The sequence below is a fragment of the Penicillium pulvis genome (assembly GCF_028828015.1).
Source record: "Penicillium pulvis strain IBT 33274 chromosome Unknown contig_1_segment0_segment0, whole genome shotgun sequence".
Classification (NCBI taxonomy): Eukaryota; Fungi; Ascomycota; class Eurotiomycetes; order Eurotiales; family Aspergillaceae; genus Penicillium; species Penicillium pulvis.
Window position 1 is genome coordinate 1,654,975 of NW_026643074.1, and position 16,627 is coordinate 1,671,601.

The 16,627-nt window shown below is 46.5% G+C and overlaps 9 protein-coding genes across 9 annotated transcripts; 7 read left to right on the forward strand and 2 right to left on the reverse strand.

The window, feature by feature from the left end:
* Positions 1 to 53: 53 nt before the first annotated feature.
* On the forward strand, positions 54 to 2,108 carry N7503_003574 (catalase; the record flags this gene model as incomplete). Its single annotated transcript, XM_057063121.1, has 11 exons — positions 54 to 87; positions 141 to 270; positions 327 to 350; positions 420 to 630; positions 680 to 772; positions 835 to 842; positions 893 to 1,016; positions 1,069 to 1,356; positions 1,413 to 1,497; positions 1,553 to 1,981; positions 2,035 to 2,108. 11 exons carry the CDS (start codon positions 54 to 56, stop codon positions 2,106 to 2,108), a joined length of 1,500 nt encoding a protein of 499 aa, XP_056924036.1.
* A 1,077-nt stretch (positions 2,109 to 3,185) lies between these two features.
* N7503_003575 (class I SAM-dependent methyltransferase) lies at positions 3,186 to 4,288 on the forward strand (the record flags this gene model as incomplete). Its single annotated transcript, XM_057063122.1, has 5 exons — positions 3,186 to 3,250; positions 3,326 to 3,463; positions 3,484 to 3,734; positions 3,791 to 3,935; positions 4,009 to 4,288. 5 exons carry the CDS (start codon positions 3,186 to 3,188, stop codon positions 4,286 to 4,288), a joined length of 879 nt encoding a protein of 292 aa, XP_056924037.1.
* Positions 4,289 to 4,740: 452 nt separating this feature from the next.
* Positions 4,741 to 5,225, forward strand: N7503_003576 (uncharacterized protein; the record flags this gene model as incomplete). The annotated part of the gene is made up of 2 exons (XM_057063123.1): positions 4,741 to 4,828; positions 4,879 to 5,225. 2 exons carry the CDS (start codon positions 4,741 to 4,743, stop codon positions 5,223 to 5,225), a joined length of 435 nt encoding a protein of 144 aa, XP_056924038.1.
* A 322-nt stretch (positions 5,226 to 5,547) lies between these two features.
* Positions 5,548 to 6,748, forward strand: N7503_003577 (uncharacterized protein; the record flags this gene model as incomplete). The annotated part of the gene is made up of 5 exons (XM_057063124.1): positions 5,548 to 5,670; positions 5,736 to 6,028; positions 6,118 to 6,212; positions 6,274 to 6,522; positions 6,582 to 6,748. The coding sequence occupies 5 exons, from the start codon at positions 5,548 to 5,550 to the stop codon at positions 6,746 to 6,748; spliced, it is 927 nt and encodes a 308-aa protein (XP_056924039.1).
* A 487-nt stretch (positions 6,749 to 7,235) lies between these two features.
* On the forward strand, positions 7,236 to 8,919 carry N7503_003578 (uncharacterized protein; the record flags this gene model as incomplete). Its single annotated transcript, XM_057063125.1, has 2 exons — positions 7,236 to 7,478; positions 7,546 to 8,919. 2 exons carry the CDS (start codon positions 7,236 to 7,238, stop codon positions 8,917 to 8,919), a joined length of 1,617 nt encoding a protein of 538 aa, XP_056924040.1.
* Positions 8,920 to 9,425: 506 nt separating this feature from the next.
* On the forward strand, positions 9,426 to 11,046 carry N7503_003579 (uncharacterized protein; the record flags this gene model as incomplete). Its single annotated transcript, XM_057063126.1, has 2 exons — positions 9,426 to 9,513; positions 9,563 to 11,046. Coding segments are annotated over 2 exons (1,572 nt in total), but the record flags the coding sequence as incomplete, so codon positions are not given.
* A 78-nt stretch (positions 11,047 to 11,124) lies between these two features.
* N7503_003580 (WD40 repeat domain-containing protein) lies at positions 11,125 to 11,990 on the forward strand (the record flags this gene model as incomplete). Its single annotated transcript, XM_057063127.1, is given in 3 exon segments — positions 11,125 to 11,440; positions 11,460 to 11,821; positions 11,892 to 11,990. The coding sequence occupies 3 exon segments, from the start codon at positions 11,125 to 11,127 to the stop codon at positions 11,988 to 11,990; spliced, it is 777 nt and encodes a 258-aa protein (XP_056924042.1).
* A 252-nt stretch (positions 11,991 to 12,242) lies between these two features.
* Positions 12,243 to 13,727, reverse strand: N7503_003581 (DUF3712 domain-containing protein; the record flags this gene model as incomplete). The annotated part of the gene is made up of 3 exons (XM_057063128.1): positions 12,243 to 12,910; positions 13,030 to 13,454; positions 13,507 to 13,727. The coding sequence occupies 3 exons, from the start codon at positions 13,725 to 13,727 to the stop codon at positions 12,243 to 12,245; spliced, it is 1,314 nt and encodes a 437-aa protein (XP_056924043.1).
* A 1,509-nt stretch (positions 13,728 to 15,236) lies between these two features.
* Positions 15,237 to 16,373, reverse strand: N7503_003582 (uncharacterized protein; the record flags this gene model as incomplete). Its single annotated transcript, XM_057063129.1, has 3 exons — positions 15,237 to 15,276; positions 15,330 to 15,869; positions 15,937 to 16,373. The coding sequence occupies 3 exons, from the start codon at positions 16,371 to 16,373 to the stop codon at positions 15,237 to 15,239; spliced, it is 1,017 nt and encodes a 338-aa protein (XP_056924044.1).
* Between the last annotated feature and the right edge of the window lie 254 nt (positions 16,374 to 16,627).

Below are 16,627 nucleotides of genomic sequence, written 5' to 3' on the forward strand. Positions count from 1 at the left end.
CATTCTAGTTGAATAATCCCAATTGTGCGGGGACAGAAATTTAGAAGCGCACCATGTCCGCTGACAAGTACTACACTCTTGCCGAAGGTCCGCCATCGTCAATTGAGTTGTCCAATTTTAGATTGCTGACCTTGAAACAGGCTGCCCTTTCGCAAGCAGCAGCACTGCTGTGCTGATGCGAAATAGACAGGGCGGTGGCCTTGGTCTGCTTCAGGACACCCAGCTTATTGAGACTCTCGCGCACTTCTCTCGCGAGAGAATTCCCGAGCGGTAAGAGCGACGCAATTGCAAAATGAGAATTACTGCTAAAACAATATTTATTACAGTGTTGTTCACGCCAAAGCCATTGGGTAGGCCTCTATGTCTTGACTGTGCACATTCTCTTCACGAAGCTAATGTGTGTCTCCACATCCATAAAGAGCTTATGGAGAGTTTGAAGCGATCGGCGACTGCTCTGATATAACTTCGGCCAGTTTTCTCAAGAAGGACGGAAAGAAGACCCCTGTTCTTCTCAGAGTTTCCACTGTTGGCCCTGAAGCGGGCTCTGCTGACACATCGCGAGATGTTCACGGTTGGGGAATGAAGATGTATACTGACGAAGGAAATCTGGACTGGGTCTTCAATAATACTGTAAGCAGAAACCCTGATAGAAAAGGAAAAATTTGCTAATATCTTGAAGCCTGTCTTCTTCATTAGGGATCCCATCAAGTTTCCCTCCATGAACCGCTCTCACAAGAGACACCCGAAGTCTCATCTTCCCGATGCGAACATGGTATGTACTAATTTCCACGCTCATCTTATTCCAAAACTCGATTTAACTGACAATATATCTAGTTCTGGGAGTATGTGCAGGCCTTGATGTTTTTTCGCGTCATTCGCTGACACTTTTTAGCTTCCATGTTGGAAATCCCGAGGGAATTCATCAGCTCTTGGTTCTCTTTAGCGATCGGGGAACACCTCAATCTGTTCGCTTTTTGAATTCCTATAGTGGACACACATACAAGTTCACCAAAGAGGTAATATGATGCATCAAAACAGTATACTTCATCTGCTCACCCACCTAATTAGGATGGTTCATTCAAGTACATCAAGATCCACATGAAGACTTGTCAGGGCGTTAAGAACTTCACACAGGAAGAGGCCACAAAGATTGCCGGCGAGGACCCTGACTACATGATTCGAGACATGTTTGAAGCCCTCGAAAGAGGAGAATACCCTTCGTGGAATGTCTTTGTCCAAGTCATGGACCCCTCTGAAGCTGAAAACTACAAGTGGAATATCTTCGACATGACCAAGGTGTGGCCACATACGGACTTTCCGCTGAGGAAGATCGGCAAGATGACCTTGAATCGCAACGTGAGCTTCCTAGATCTAGCATTATGCTTTGCAACGCCGCGACTAATACAAAACAGCCTGGCAACTACTTCGCCGACATTGAACAGGCGGCATTCTCTCCGTCGAATATGGTACCGGGATTTTCAGCTTCCGCCGACCCTGGTAAGCTAACTATCAACCCACTATTGGAAGCCTAGATACTCATCATTTAAACTAGTACTCCAAGCCCGTCTGTTTGCATATCCCGATGCAGCACGCTACCGACTTGGTGTCAACTACCAGCAAATTCCCACGAATGCAGCTAAGGCCCCGGTGTACTGCCCCTTCCAGAGAGACGGCAAGATGAGGATGGACGGCAATTACGGTGGCGACCCGAACTATGTCAACTCCTCTCTCCAGCCTACCAAGTTCTACCAGGAGCTAAAAGGCGGCAGTCCCCAGTCGTTGAGCCTACACACAGAGCACGAGCAATGGGTCGGCGAAGTTACGACCTTTACCAGTCATATCACAGATGATGATTTCATTCAGCCTGCTGCGTTGTGGGAGGTGATCGGCCGTGAACCGGGACACCAAGACAGAGTCATTGCGAACCTTGCTGGTAGTATAAGCGGAGTCAAGTCATCTAAATTGCGTCACGAAGTATACAGTATGTTCAAACTACGTCTTGATAAGAGAGTGTTGATATTGACTTGTCTATAGCATTGTTCAGCCATGTGAACCAGGATCTTGGTACCAAGGTTATGAAGGCGACCGAGGCTGCCATCAAGCATTGAGACCCTTGTAGGCAATTTTGTAATTCAGTTAGAATCCTCAAGTTTGCAGACTTGTACCTAACCCGTGTGTATCTATTTAGACTCTATTGTGTACCCAAAAAAGAGAAGTTAAAGCATACAGCAGCATGAGTTAATCAGTAGGCTTCAGGACTTAGCACAGACGGTCTCCTCTCCGGCTTCAAGTTGCTGAACAAGAAGATCGCTTTGCCAATCCCATGGGGGAGTAATTGATGTTATCCAGGTGCTATAGTGGGGGATTAATGGTCATAATATTAGCGTAGAGGAAGCTATGTGCCAGAGAAAGTACTAGTCTCAATATCAGTCTTGACATCAAGAGTCCTGGATTTTCACAAGAACGATTCGATATGCTTGAGGTGGACCCAACCCATGCGGGTTTTCCATGGACATTGAATACTAACGTACGTGGGTTGAAAATTGTACATGGTATTTGGTTCTCTAGGCCGAACCTTGGGAGATCCACATGACGTCTCTAGAATCTGCAAACTGCCCACACTCAGCACGTCGAAGCTTGTATTCATGTCCTCATATCGATGAATTGGTTCCGTTATTCAGCACAGGACCATCAGTAGGCTTATAGCCTTTCTGTGAAGGAGCCTGACCGAGTAACAAACTAGTATATCGAATTTTGGCTGGCCCACTGGGGATTCACCTTTCCTTTGGGCTTGGTTGGGAAATGGACATTTGGCGCTCATGATTCAACCACCTGAACATACTGGTGGGCTACCCAACACCGAGGTAACATCTACTTGGGAAACTTTCAAAAATGAGTTTTGCTCACTCTAAAGTTTGGCGTCTCTCCGACGCAGCGCCCGTGGCTCTAAGGTGTCCAGAGGGCCGTGCGAGGGCTGAATTGGGGGCCTAATTCTAAATTCTTTCGCTGAATCCGTATGCGTTAATACGACTGGGGTCTTTCTTACTAATTGGGTTGTAAACTGTAATAGACAAGCTTGAATTTTAAAATTCTCCAACAATACGCCAATCTCCTACTTTATTTCCTGCTCAGTACCATATTAAGGCAAATTCCCCGAATTCATATCTCTTTCATCATTCGCGAAAATGGCCAAGCAACTCCAATTCGGAGGTGAATATCTGCTGGTGAGGACCATAGCCGAAAGCGAAAGGTATGTTTATAGTTGTTCGAAAGGCCCTGGAATTTAATGACCATTGAGGATAATCATCAAAATCATCAATCACAGACTGGAAATGCAATATAAAGCCTGGCAAGCTAATATTGGATACCTTTTGCATCCTGTGATCAAACAACATGACAATATGCGCATCGCGGATGTTGGCACTGGGACTGGGTTGGTTGCAACTGTGCCAGTAAATTCAAAGTAACTAACTTTTTCCGAAGAATATGGCTATGTGACCTTGCAGATGCTCTCCCAAATACCTGTCAGCTCGAAGGGTTTGACATCTCAGATGCCATGTTTCCTAGTAAGGATGCATTGCCGGGGGATATCGTCTTTCATCATCAAAACCTCCTACTGCCATTCTCAGATCAACATCTAGGGAAGTATGATGTTGTCAATGTTCGAGTTATGGTGGTGGCTTTATCATCTCATGAGTGGGAACCTGCTGTGCGAAATTTGATGACACTTCTCAGTGCGATCCCCAAATTCAGACCTTGTTAACTCAAATCTCAAACTAATATTGAGCAGAGCCAGGAGGCTATCTGCAATGGGTCGACTGTGCCGCACATGAATGTGTGATCAAAGGAGTACCTGAGGGGAAAGAAGCAATCAATGCCAAGCGCGCAATCGACTTGTTTCGTAAGACTGTGACCTCGCTTGGGAAAGCACCAAAGTAAGCTTGAACCATTCTATTCATCGTGATGCCAAAATTTGGGGACTAATAGAAGAGCTTGACACGTCTTTAGTATTGCCCTTCTTCGTGGAATTTTCCAAAAAAGCGGACTGGTATCTTGCGAAGAGGAAATTTACACTCTTGAAAACCCAGAGACTCGGGAGAACGTCAATACCGCAGTTGTTGTTGGAATCCAACATATTCTGACTGCTGCCTTCAAAATGCATAGACTGGATGAGATACAATCCATTGATCAGATTATGGATCTGAAAGAGGCTGCTTCACAAGACTTGCGCAATTTATCTTGCTATTATTGTTACGATGTTCACGTTGTATTGGGGAGGAAGATTTAACTGAGTTGTATCCAGATTTCATACCTATTTCTGTCGCTTAAGTCAGCCTAAAGCTTGCTCGAAAAAGAATCCTTTGGAAAATATCATATCAATCATACTAAATTTGCGGAAGCCTTTGTAAAATATACTGTAATCAATATTGCAATGGATCGTGCTTGCATCACTATGCAATGTATATGCTGCTGACGGTTTAGGGGTTCTGTCCTGAATGTTGATTAAAGCGCCCACAACTCGCTAGTGGCGCTCCAGAGAGGGCGGCTCGAGAGGGGTCGGGATGATCGGGTCAGCACTGTTCATCTTTTGCCCATTGAGGAAATCGATCCGCGTAGCCAATGACAGCTGCAGCGACGATCACTTGTATACCGCTCGTCCATGATTATAAGTACCATCATCTGGATATGATTCCCTTCTTTCATATCAGAATTGACAATCATATATTCATCTCATAAACGATGTCGTCTTTGCCAGTCATTACTTGTGGCAGCACCAATGCCCAGATTTTCAACGCTGTCAAACCTCTTTACTTGCCCGAATTCGAAAGTACGGAAGAAAATAGAACCGTCCCTTGCTTAGGCTAATATTATCTATAGTTATCCACAATGTGACTAGCAGCACCTCTGGAGCAGTCGAAATCCCCCTCTTGCTTCAAGGGCTCGCCCCTCCGGTTTCTGAGGAGGGCAATCGTGGTACCATGGATTATTCCAAGCCACCTGTGGCCGTTTTTGCAGGGGCTTTATATGGCGATGAGGAAATCGACGAGATGCGCCAGGCGTGTCAAGGGATCAGTTCTGTTCCTTGGTTAAAGATGGATATGACCGTGCCCAAACCGCCGCTAGGGCCGGGGTATGCGGAGCATGTTGTGCAGAGGATTAAAGCGTGTATGAAGAAGATTGAAGCTGAGGAACTGCTAGATCAAGATGGCTTGTGGCTTTACTAAAAGCTGGAGGAGAGGGAGAGAATAAGCATCTCGTTAGCTATAGCAATGCGATAGGTAGTTAGTAAATATACATCAAGCCTGGCTAAACTGATTACCCGGTATATTACAGTAAAATAATGGACAGCAGAAGTAATTTTTCAGCCTTGCCGATGCATCCAGAGAGATTGAGTTAAGTTCACGGACCACTTACTCTCCCACTTCATCCTCGTATTCCTTCCGCCCTTTCTCCTCTTCATTAAAGTGCTTTTGCAGCAGCGTGAGCCGTTCTGCCTCAGCAACCACTTCGTCAGATATATATCTCAGATTCAAAACAGCATCCGAAATGAAGGCGACAGGGGCTAACGCAACTTTGGAGCCGCTGCTCTCCCCATCAACCGAAAGAAAACAGAATTATGGGAACTCACAAATTAGCGTCCGTGCCGCCATAAAGCTTTACGCTCAGCTTGTGAAAAACATAAGATGAGGGTTCTTCTGTTTCAGAGACCCAGAGTCATATTGACGAAATTTTAGGTGATCCGGGACAATTTTAATCTGACAACATGGCTACTGATGGGGGCTAGCCTTCAGGGTCTTGTTGTTTTGATATTTCCGAGCTCATACGTGGTGATACCACCTATTCTCATGCTGTTCTATCTCCTTTCCAAGACCATCCTGGCGACGCTTGGCCTCATCAGAAATCCTGGAATGGATGGAGTTATTGCTGGCAAATTCAGCGCATTGCTCCCCAATCGAAATGGTGTGTTCTCCGGAAAGGCGGCCGATCAAGATGTCACGTTGATTATACTGGCCGCACGTTCGAATCAGTATGTCTAATCCCTTTCCACTAACCCAGTGTTACATGTTCCCTGGCATCTCAGAGCTACTCAATCTCACATCCTCTCGCATTCAATAGCCCGATGGGGATGTTCGGTCCCGGCTATGCCGCGGTGGATGACTACATGAAGAGAATGCAGACTGAGCTTGCAAATAATGCAGTCAAATACAACTGTGAGGCTGTGGTTCATCCTTTCCATACAATTCAGCAGACTGAATATGCTTCTCAATATAGATCTCGGTGCAACGACCTGGATGGGAACTGGTGAGCGTTCAACTGCGAATCAAGTTATGGTTGCGACCTACTTTCGAACCCTGGAAGACGTGCACGCATATGCGCATAGCCCGCTCCACCGTGAGGCGTGGGAGTGGTGGAATAAGATTACAAAATCGCACCCGCACCTCAGCATCATGCATGAAGTCTACCAAGCCCCGAAAAATCACTGGGAAAACATTTTCATCAACAACCACCTGACAGGAATTGGTAAGTTAAGCCCCGTTTGCTTATCATCCGACATGAACCTTGAGCTGAGATAAAAACAGCTGCTACTCAAAGCATTTTTACGACGGACGGCAAAAGCAACGACGTCGAAAATATGTGGATCAATCCTGTTTTTGATGCCAGTAAGGGTAAACTCAAGACTCATAAGGGCAGAATTGAAGAGACTGAGGGTGATGATCACGAGAAGATTTTGGACATTCAGTATTAGCGCATCTTTTGAAGGATTTCACGGCTAATGTAACGAAGTCGACCCGACGATTCCTGTGCTCGTCAACATATCTCAAATCGAGGAGTCCTCGGCGTATGCATCTATGGAGAGTGACCTAGCACTGACCAGTCGCCCCATTTAGTTACGTTAAGATTCAAGTAAGACGGGACACTGTGTTCCGCCAGATAATGAGGATTTCCTCCATTTCTCGATAGTTTGTATCAAGGAAGTTGAAAATTACCAATACCTCACTTGAAAAACCATTATTTGTAATTGACGAATCATTCTTCGCTTATGCAAGTGGCGTTGAGACTTAGGCGTTGTCAGCTATCCTCTATGAACATGTGATGCTTCAGCTCACTGGGATTAGCGTCTGCTCTCTTTGTTCTTAATCCTTGAAGACGTAACAACCATTCTGTATATTGATCTTAGTTATCAGAGACTCCATATTGGATCAATTACTCGACCTTCTAAGGCTCTAGAAATCATGAACTTCCTTCGGTGGCTTACCTTTGAGCGCCAACAAAAAGGACTGCTATGTGAGATAGTATCGTCGGATACGATTTTGCCGGTCTACTACTTCGACGACACGCCACTTCTACGGAATATCGTGCAATGCTGTACTCTTCGGTTCAAAGAAATACTTGACCCCGAAATGTTGCAAAGTTCTTTATCGCGGCTCATCGAGCGGGAGGGATGGCGTAAGCTCGGGGGGCGTATCCGTTTGAATGTAAGGCCTATCAATTGCGAGATTCACACCTACTGATCTGGGCGCTCTAATCATATAACCCTGATAGAAAGAACAAAAGTTGGAGATTCACGTTCCTCACCTGTTCACTGAGGACCGACCCGCAGTCAATTTCAATCATGAAGAGTTCCACGTCAGTATCGATGAGCACCAGCTGGCTTCAAAGCTACCTGCGCCCACCCCAGACGTTTTGTCAGTGCAAAGTGGCCCTCCAGATTTTAGGAAGCTTGCGGTGCCATCAAGTGCACCAGTGTGTCTGGATGACTACCTTGCTTCCGACCACCCGCAATTGGCTTTGAAAGTCGTGTCATTTACTGACGCGACGCTTGTGTCGCTTCACTGGCCTCATATAACAGCAGATGCAATGAGTTTGCGGGACTTGGCTATGGCCTGGAGTCTTGTGCTTGCTGGGCGAGAGTCAGAGATTCCGCCGATGCTGTCTTCCGGCGACGACCCGATGGCGACTCTCGGTAAGGACCCCATCTTCCAAGGGGCTCACATACTTGAAAGGTATCAAGTTAAGGGGTGGCGGTTCCTCGTTTGGGGATTTCGCTTCCTGTTTGACTTATTGTGGTGGCGAAAGGTGGAAACACGGACTGTGTTTCTTCCACACAGGGTTGTGAGTCAACTGCAAAATAACACATTAAGTTCATTTCGGGTAAATGTTGAGAGTGATGTAACGACTGAGAGCCGGGTTCCTTTCATCAGCGAGGGGGATGTTGTGACAGCATGGATGTCATTGATCGCAGCGTCGGCTCTTCTGCCCTTGAAGTCGCCGCGGACTGTTGGCATTAGCAATGCGTTCGATCTTCGTTCTCGCCTACCATCCATATTCTCAGTCAAACAGGAGGAGGGCAGCTATGTGCAAAATGCCGTCTTTCCGTGTTGGACAAATATCAATGCTTGTGAACTTATTGGAAAGAGTGACGCTCTTGGAGTTGCAGCTCTTAAGATCCGTAAAAGCATCGAGACACAAACCACCGAAGCCCAAGTTCATGCTTTGGCACGCCTCACTCGAGTATCACTGGCAAAAACAGGCTTGCCACCAATGTTTGGCGATACGAGTTCTTTCTTGATTACAGCATCGAACTGGTCAAAAGCTCGACTTTTTGAGATGGTTGATTTTGGCCCTGCAATTCAATCACATAGTGCTTGGAAGGATAAGCAATGCACCTTGACTAAGAACAGCCAAGATGTCAGTCAGAAGATTGGATCTGTTTCTCAGGCTGTCAAATGTAACCCGGTGTACTATCATGTTGACAATGTGAGCCCGAATAACATGTTAGCACGGAATGCCTTCTTTTTCGCGTGTACGCCGAATGGTGATTACTGGGTCAATGGATGCTTCCCCATTGCCGTCTGGAAAGCGATAGAGAAAGGAATCGATGACAGCTACCTACTCAGCCAAAAAAGCCAATGCTAAAGCCACCTACCACAAATTCCGAGATCTTTGGTTGGGTAAAGCGTTCCATTTTGATGTAGGTCAGAATGACTTGACCTTCCCACCAGCGACAACCTGCGCACGGATGGCAAGATTACAAGGGCAATTTGCCTGTTTCCACTCAATAGAAACAATGGATACAAATCATATTCACTAAAAATTGGATTAAATGTGCTTGGAAGTCCTTTAATCACTTGATGCTAGATGACGCGTGCTTGATATTGCCCGTGTTGGGCGACAAGGATAGACTGTCACATGATGCGGGGCAATTGAGGGGTGAGGCTTACGTTCCTACAAGAGAGTCATTGTCATAAACACAATTCGACGGCCAAAAAAAAGTCTATCTGAGACAGAGTTCAAGTCCCGCTATATCCCACTGCTATCAGTAAGGGGCGCTCGATAAGATGGATGAAACCAGTCGACCACTAAAAAAGCCTCGTCTCCACGAAGAAGATAGTCAACCTGGAGATAACCTGATACATCAAGTACATACTTCATCTTTTTCAGGCGTCAACTCGGGATTTCAGGTAGAACATAACAGTGGCAACATTACCGCTAATTTCCATGCACATTCTGGTAAGCCTGGGCAAGCCACAGCCAAGACTTTGTCTAAAACTGTTCCCAGATCATTTTGAAACATCAGAAAATCGAAATTGCCTTCGGGCTTTACATCAAACTGATCCTCGCCTTGATAAACGCCGCATCCAAAAAGCGAAAGGTGGTTTGCTGAAAGAGGCATATCGATGGGTATTCCAAAATGCAGAATTCCAAAGATGGCGTTATGAGGAAGAAAGTCAACTCCTTTGGGTCAAAGGTGACCCTGGAAAGGGCAAAACTATGCTCCTGTGTGGAATCATAGACGAGCTTACGAAGTCTTCCCTCTCTTCTGGGACCACTGTTATCTTCTTCTTCTGTCAGGCAGCAGACGCTCGGATAAACCACGCTACCGGTGTTCTTCGTGGGTTAATCAGTATGCTTGTTGATCGACATCCGTCTCTCACCTCCCATGTGCGGCGCGAGTATGATAGGGGCGGGATCGATGTCTTTGGGGATGAAAATGCCTGGTATGCGCTGCTCAGGATCTTTACAAACATTCTCCGGGACCCATTGTTGCGGGCGACATACTTGATAATTGACGCCCTGGATGAATGCACCACAGGCTTGAATAATCTTCTTGATTTCATCGTTGAGGAATCGGCCTTACATCCACATGTGAAATGGCTTGTTTCAAGCCGTAATTGGCCTTCAATTGAACAGACTCTTGAAAGTGCAACCAGAAAGGAAAGACTCTGGCTTGAACTCAACCAAGCCTCTGTTTCTGAGGCTGTTGGCTTCTATATTCACAAACAGGTTGACGCGTTGACGAAAAAGCAAAAATACTCCGATGAAATCCGGGATGCTGTTCTTCAACATCTTTTAACGAACGCACATGGCACCTTTCTTTGGGTAGCCCTGATCTGCGAGGAACTTGCCAAATTTGACGTTCCGAGAATGGCTTTTCGCAGGAAGTTGCAAGAATTTCCTGCTGGTCTTGATCAGCTGTACCAACGGATGTTGAATCAAATAGGCGACATTGAGTATTCTGAGCTGTGCAAAGCTATACTTGGTATTATCACGATCGTGTATCGTCCTATTACTTTAGATGAGCTGGTTGTCTATATTGAACTCCCTCGAGACGTCCAATTTTCGGACCTAGATGAGATAATAGGCCTCTGTGGCTCCTTTCTCACGCTCCGAGGGTCTACAGTTTCTTTAGTTCATCAATCTGCCAAAGACTTCCTTCTTCGAAATGCAGTCGATCAGATCCTCCCTCGCGGAGAGGAAGTTGTGCATTATGAGATTTTTTCGAAGTCATTATACGCTATGGCTAATACGCTTCAGCGTGATACCTATGATTTGTCACATCCCAGATACCTCATTGACCAGGTCAAGCAGCCAGAGCCTGACCCATGGGCGGCAGTAGGCTACGCGTGCTTTTATTGGGTCGACCATCTCGAAATGTGCTCTAATCAGTTCTGTGCAAATATTTCCGATGATTATGCGAAAGGCGGTGCAATCATGCGTTCTTTGGCAATAACTACCTTTATTGGCTTGAAGCCATCAGCCTGATAAAATTATGTCAGAAGGAACAGCATCAATTTTGAAGCTCGAAAAATTGATCGAGGTTTGGGCTATTCACCCATAAATATGAACGAGCTTGGAAGTGCAGTTTACTCAGTTGCATTCTCCCATGGCTCTGGACTTCTCGCCTCCTTGGGTCAGAATATAAAGCTGTGGAAGACTAGCACCTGGGAATGCCTACATACCCTTGTTGACAGTACTACTCTCATTTGCCTGAATTCAGTCAAATTTTCTCATGATTCCAAGCTACTTGCCTCGGACTCATCTGACGATGTTCTTATATTATGGGACACTAGCAGCGGAAAGCAGGTTCGGACTTTGAGTGGTCATCAAAGTACCGTTATCTCTGTCGCCTTTTCACATGATTCCAATCCTCGCGTCGGTTTCAATTGACCGCACAGTTGGATTATGGGATACCACTAGCGGTCAGCACCTGAACAATTTCAAGAGCCACTGTCACGCTAGTCCTATATCTTCCGATGATTCCGAGCTTCTTGCATCAGTTTCGGGCAGAAATCACTACTACGTTAAAGTATGGGACGCTCGTGACGGACAATGCCTACAGAAAATCAAAGCCTGGAACTCCAGCCTTTACAACTCAAGGCTTGTATCTAAAGTCACACATCTTAACCCACATTCAAGCGATCGTATTGCGCGGGTGTGGGAGCCCCACAACTTGGAATGCTGGCAAGGCATAGTGGCTAAAATGGGGGTGAAGCAATGCTTCTTGGATAATCCAAATCCGAAGTCACTCGATGGCACTGTTAGATAATCATCAGTCTTTCCTCATGGGCTGAATGAGCACTCGCCCCTGACTGTCCCTCATTTTCAAGAGTCTGGAATTGGTGATGGTGAATGAATTACTTGGAACTCAGAATACTTGCTATGGTTACCACCAGATTACCGACCAGCTGATTCAAGTTCCACTGTGATTTCAGAATCGGCGGTGTGTATATGTTGTGCTTCAGGACGAGTGCTTTTTTCACCTTCGAATCCACCATGCTGCCACACATCCTTGCGGGACCGGACACTAATAAGGTGCGGGCTTACTTTTCCTTTGAGTACCCAAAGTGCGACTGCTGGTCTGCACAGACAAGATCAAGTTTTTTAAAATTTCATTAATAAATAATCGGAAAATCATAACACATTATATCCTCGGAACTAGGCCGACGGAAACTCAATCATCAAATCTCAGGGTATATCGAAGCTAATGAGTCAATAATCAAGTCTCGTTCATCTGGATCAACATCCTTGAACATGTCCCTGACATGCAGATTCTCCCTCATAAATCCAGAGAGATCGACAGGACCACGCATATTCTCATCAAGAGACCGAGAAGTGACAGAACTCAAGTTCATATCCCCAGTAATATTCTTCAAAACATCCGTCAGATTCCCCTCAGACTTGAGGTAGCTGATAGTATTCTTCAGAACAGCGCCCAGACCAATAGACGCCGTCAGGGTAAGCTCCTTGAGAATATCGGTATAATACGGCACCAAAGTACCATTCCAGACAATCGAGGTTGTCACGGCGTTAATAGTGAGGTTCCCGGCTTTGATAGCGGATGCTTCTGCTTTGATTACGGCCGCCAGATTCTTGATCACAGTTGTGAGGTCGAGAACTCCTCGCAATGGAAGGACATTGTCGCCTGGTCTGAGTGTCACGTCCTCTAGTGTCGCGTTTCCAATGACCAGGTCTCCAGCTTTGATATCCAGGATGATTGTGCCAATTTCGAGGGTGATCACTGAGGGGTTGGGGAGCGTCGCGTTACCGATTAGGTTTGTTCCGTCAGATTCGGCAGGGAGGACGAGGGTGGCGTCGGAAATACCGAAACCATTGAACTGATTCAACGCTATTGATATTTGTTAGTGAATGATTATTGTATGACAGAACAAACAAATAAGATGCAGTGTGGAGGGGAAGTTATGCAGCAAGGGGACAAGAAAAAGCAAACCCCGATTATTGACTTACTGGGTGTGACAATATTTTTGTTCAAGTTGACGTGGGACTTCAGAACCCCTAGATAAGCGTTGGTCTGACCCGCTATCGCCAGGGAGGCTTCCTTCTCGAAGACGACCTGATGGACAAAGTCCTCCCAGGCTGTCATATTTTGTAATGGCGTGTATTGATCCGTCACGCCCATACTGTGATTGCCTTTGATCGTCTGGCCGGGGATGGTGATAGAGGCGTAGGCATCATTGACACCGTAGGCGCGCTCAAAGAGGGCTAATGTAAGGTTCTCAATCCGAGCCGGAATTGCAAGCTTCAAATCGACTTTCGTTTCCAAAGTCATTATAACCGAATCTGGCTTCGGTTGGTTTACCGTTGCATTGATAAGTACGAGATCAGACTTGTTGAGAACCAATTGCGCGATTGCAGGAATAACTACAAGGAAGCTTGATAAAGTCAGATTCAGAGAAGCGCGCTAGGGCAGGGAGGGGTTCCTACAAGATTGGAAGGAATATTGCAAGGAAAATAACATTGCCAATGCAGTAAAAGAGCCAGAATCGTTTCCAATGGCGACGGAACTTTTCAGTGCGTGTAGGTGTTCTGGTGAGTGAGCGTCCCCCTGCTGAATCTAGCTTTTCGAGCCCCGAACCCCCATCGCCAGGGGTAAGTAATGGTCCCCGGTTGTTTGCGCCTAGCACATACTTCTCGCTTAAAGTCATGTTGTGGTTGAGCCGGAGTAAGGAAGGACAACGCAAAATCTAGAATGTGCGAGATGCGCCGGAGTATAAATGACCCCTAGCTTGAAAGCCATGACCTGCAGGGCTTTCTGTGCTGCATTTTCTTATTGCAAATTGCATCATTGGCCGGGCGATTAGTACCCCACGGGGAAAGTCAAGATCTGCGACTATCATGCGGGGAAGTAGAACACGAGAGCGCGCATTGGACAGATCCTTCATAACCACAGCCACGTCTCCGCCAGCTCCTCGGTATCTTCAATAGAGTTAAGTATCTTGTGACAATGAAGCCAAATTATGGTATGAGGCGTCAGCTTGGACCCTCTATCTCCTCTTTCATAAGCCAGGTACTTCTCGCTTGCAGGAGCCTCGGCCTTGGGACCTGTTCGATCAATGATCAACAGAGCAAGTAGCCAATAGATACAGCTCAGTAAATGAATCACTTGATTTCTAGGCTTGTATGGCGTTACGGTCGCACGCCAATCCTGCGCGCTGCTGCAGGAGATATGCAGGCCAGCCGACAATTCTGACCAGTCATAAATGTGCAACCTCAAGCTCTTGCTCCACAGATAAGGGAAATGTTTTTGCCCATGCAGAGGGCCCTGAAGCCCTGGGGTTCATGAGAATCCCGGGAAAACTTGAATTAGATTAACTTCCAAGGTCGCCCCTGGCCCTTTGCCACGGGGGCTTTCCGCTTTTTGTCTTACTTCCGGCCCACGAGCCCCGAGAGATAACCAATGTGATAATGTGAGTTACGAGGCTAGTAGCTCATTTCTCCTCCAACTTCTCCAATCATTCCCTTGTCATTCTTTGTCGGGGTTTTGACTTTCTCTAGCGTGCATCCTGTGCTTGATAACGTGACTCCAACGTCAATACTGAGGTACCAAACATTCCGACCTGGTACCCCATATAACAAGATTTCGTTTTCATATTTTGCTAATTAAAATGTCATGTTTCTCCCTTTGTTAAAGAATCTTCCCACTTTTGAGATCATCTCTCCTCTGACGCGTACGTAAATGCGGGGATCTCACGCTAGTGGCAAGTGGGGTTCCTATGTGGGGATCCGATGTGGGCCGTACATAAACGGCTCTGGGGAAACGAAAATCGCGACCAATTTTCGGTCTCTCAAGATTATGAGCCACCACATGCATTTCTGTCGGGCGAGGCCCATACAGTTACTCATTTATTCGACTCATTAACCAGTTGCTCAGTATTGATATTTTTTATTGAATATAACAGCGACCTCCGTAGAAACGAATGGATCTTTATTCTTGGAAGCTGCAAGGCAGACAAATAGTAGAACTACTTTACGTTTCATACATGTGTAATGAGGCCCATAATTGCCAGTTTATCTGCCAAACAAGGCAGATATAAGCACACTGAATAACCTTATTTCCGACTGTGTTCCTGAGATCGGACCATGGTCTAAACCGTCATCCAGGGACCCCCCCGCAGTACAACGTGATAGGCGCGTTGGTTATCTTTAAAATATTTCTAGAGTGGGGGAGTCTCATCTTGTAGAGCAGCCATCGTTCTGGGTAGTCGATCAGCACATCGTTGAAGCATCAGAAAGACGAGATCACTTACGCTGCAGAGTACTGAGAACCCTCAATCTCCGTTCGCTCCACTATATCCCGAATCTCTTGAAGCTCATGACTGCTCAGCTTGATCCGTCCAGCTTCCGCATTCTCATCCATCCTCGCCGGTGTCTTCGTGCCAGGGATCGGGATGATATCCGCTCCTTGAGCCAGTAGCCACGCAAGAGCGACCTGTGCAGGGGTGCATGCATGGACTTCAGCAACATCTTTCAATTTCTGAACTATGTTCAGAACTCCTGGAAAATTGTTTTCCGAAAACTTCGGCAGCGCGCGACGCAAGTCACCTTCGGGAAGATCGGCGTGTGATTGAAATCGACCAGTCAGGATGCCACGTCCGATAGGACAATAGGCCACGACCGTCACCCCTAGCTCGCGGCAAGTGGTTAGAATTCCCGAGGCTGGTGACTCTATGTCGAGAGTAAAGAGGCTATATTCCATTTGAAGCGCAGTGATGGGGTGGACGGCGTGTGCACGACGAAGTGTGGATGCTGAAACGCCAGATAAACCAAGATATCTAATTTTCCCTTGACTGCAGGAAACCAAAGTCAGAAAGCTTCCCCTCATATTTTCAATAGCAGGAGATTGATAAATCTTACTTTTTCAGTTCAACCATGGCCTTGATCGTCGTTTCAATGGGTGTGACACCATCAACCCGATGACAATAGTAAAGGTCAATAGTATCAACCCCAAGTCTCTGGAGACTCTTTTCGCACGCAGCTTTAACATGCTCGGAATCCGAGCGAAACTTATGAGTCCCATCAGGCTGGCGCAGGAGTCCAAACTTTGTCGCGAGGAAAATGTCGTCGCGGTTTCCCGATCGCTTGGCCCATTCACCCACCACATCTTCGCTGTCAAGATAAACATCCGCCATGTCCCAGAAGCGCAGCCCGGTCGCATATGCGTGGTCTAAGAGGGCCACTTTCTCGTCAATTGTGCCTGCTGGTCCGTAGAATCCGCTGATACTACCGAGACCTAGCCCTACGGCTGAGACCTGGGGGCCATCTCGACCCAGGGTTCGAACGGGGAGTGACATTGGAAGGAAAATTCGAAATCAGTGCGATGCAAAAGCTTAGATGATCAAAATAAAAATTATGATACGATTATTAGAGCTTGAGAGATGCACAGTTTCAATTGTTTCAATTGTTTCAATCTTGAGATGCTATATTATGTACAAGGCTCCGAGCCCCGGCTATACCCTTTCGGCTCCCCGACAACTTCGGATGCCGAATCACCTGACACTATTTTCTCGGAAAACCTACGATCGAGACACAAAACTACTGGATTCCT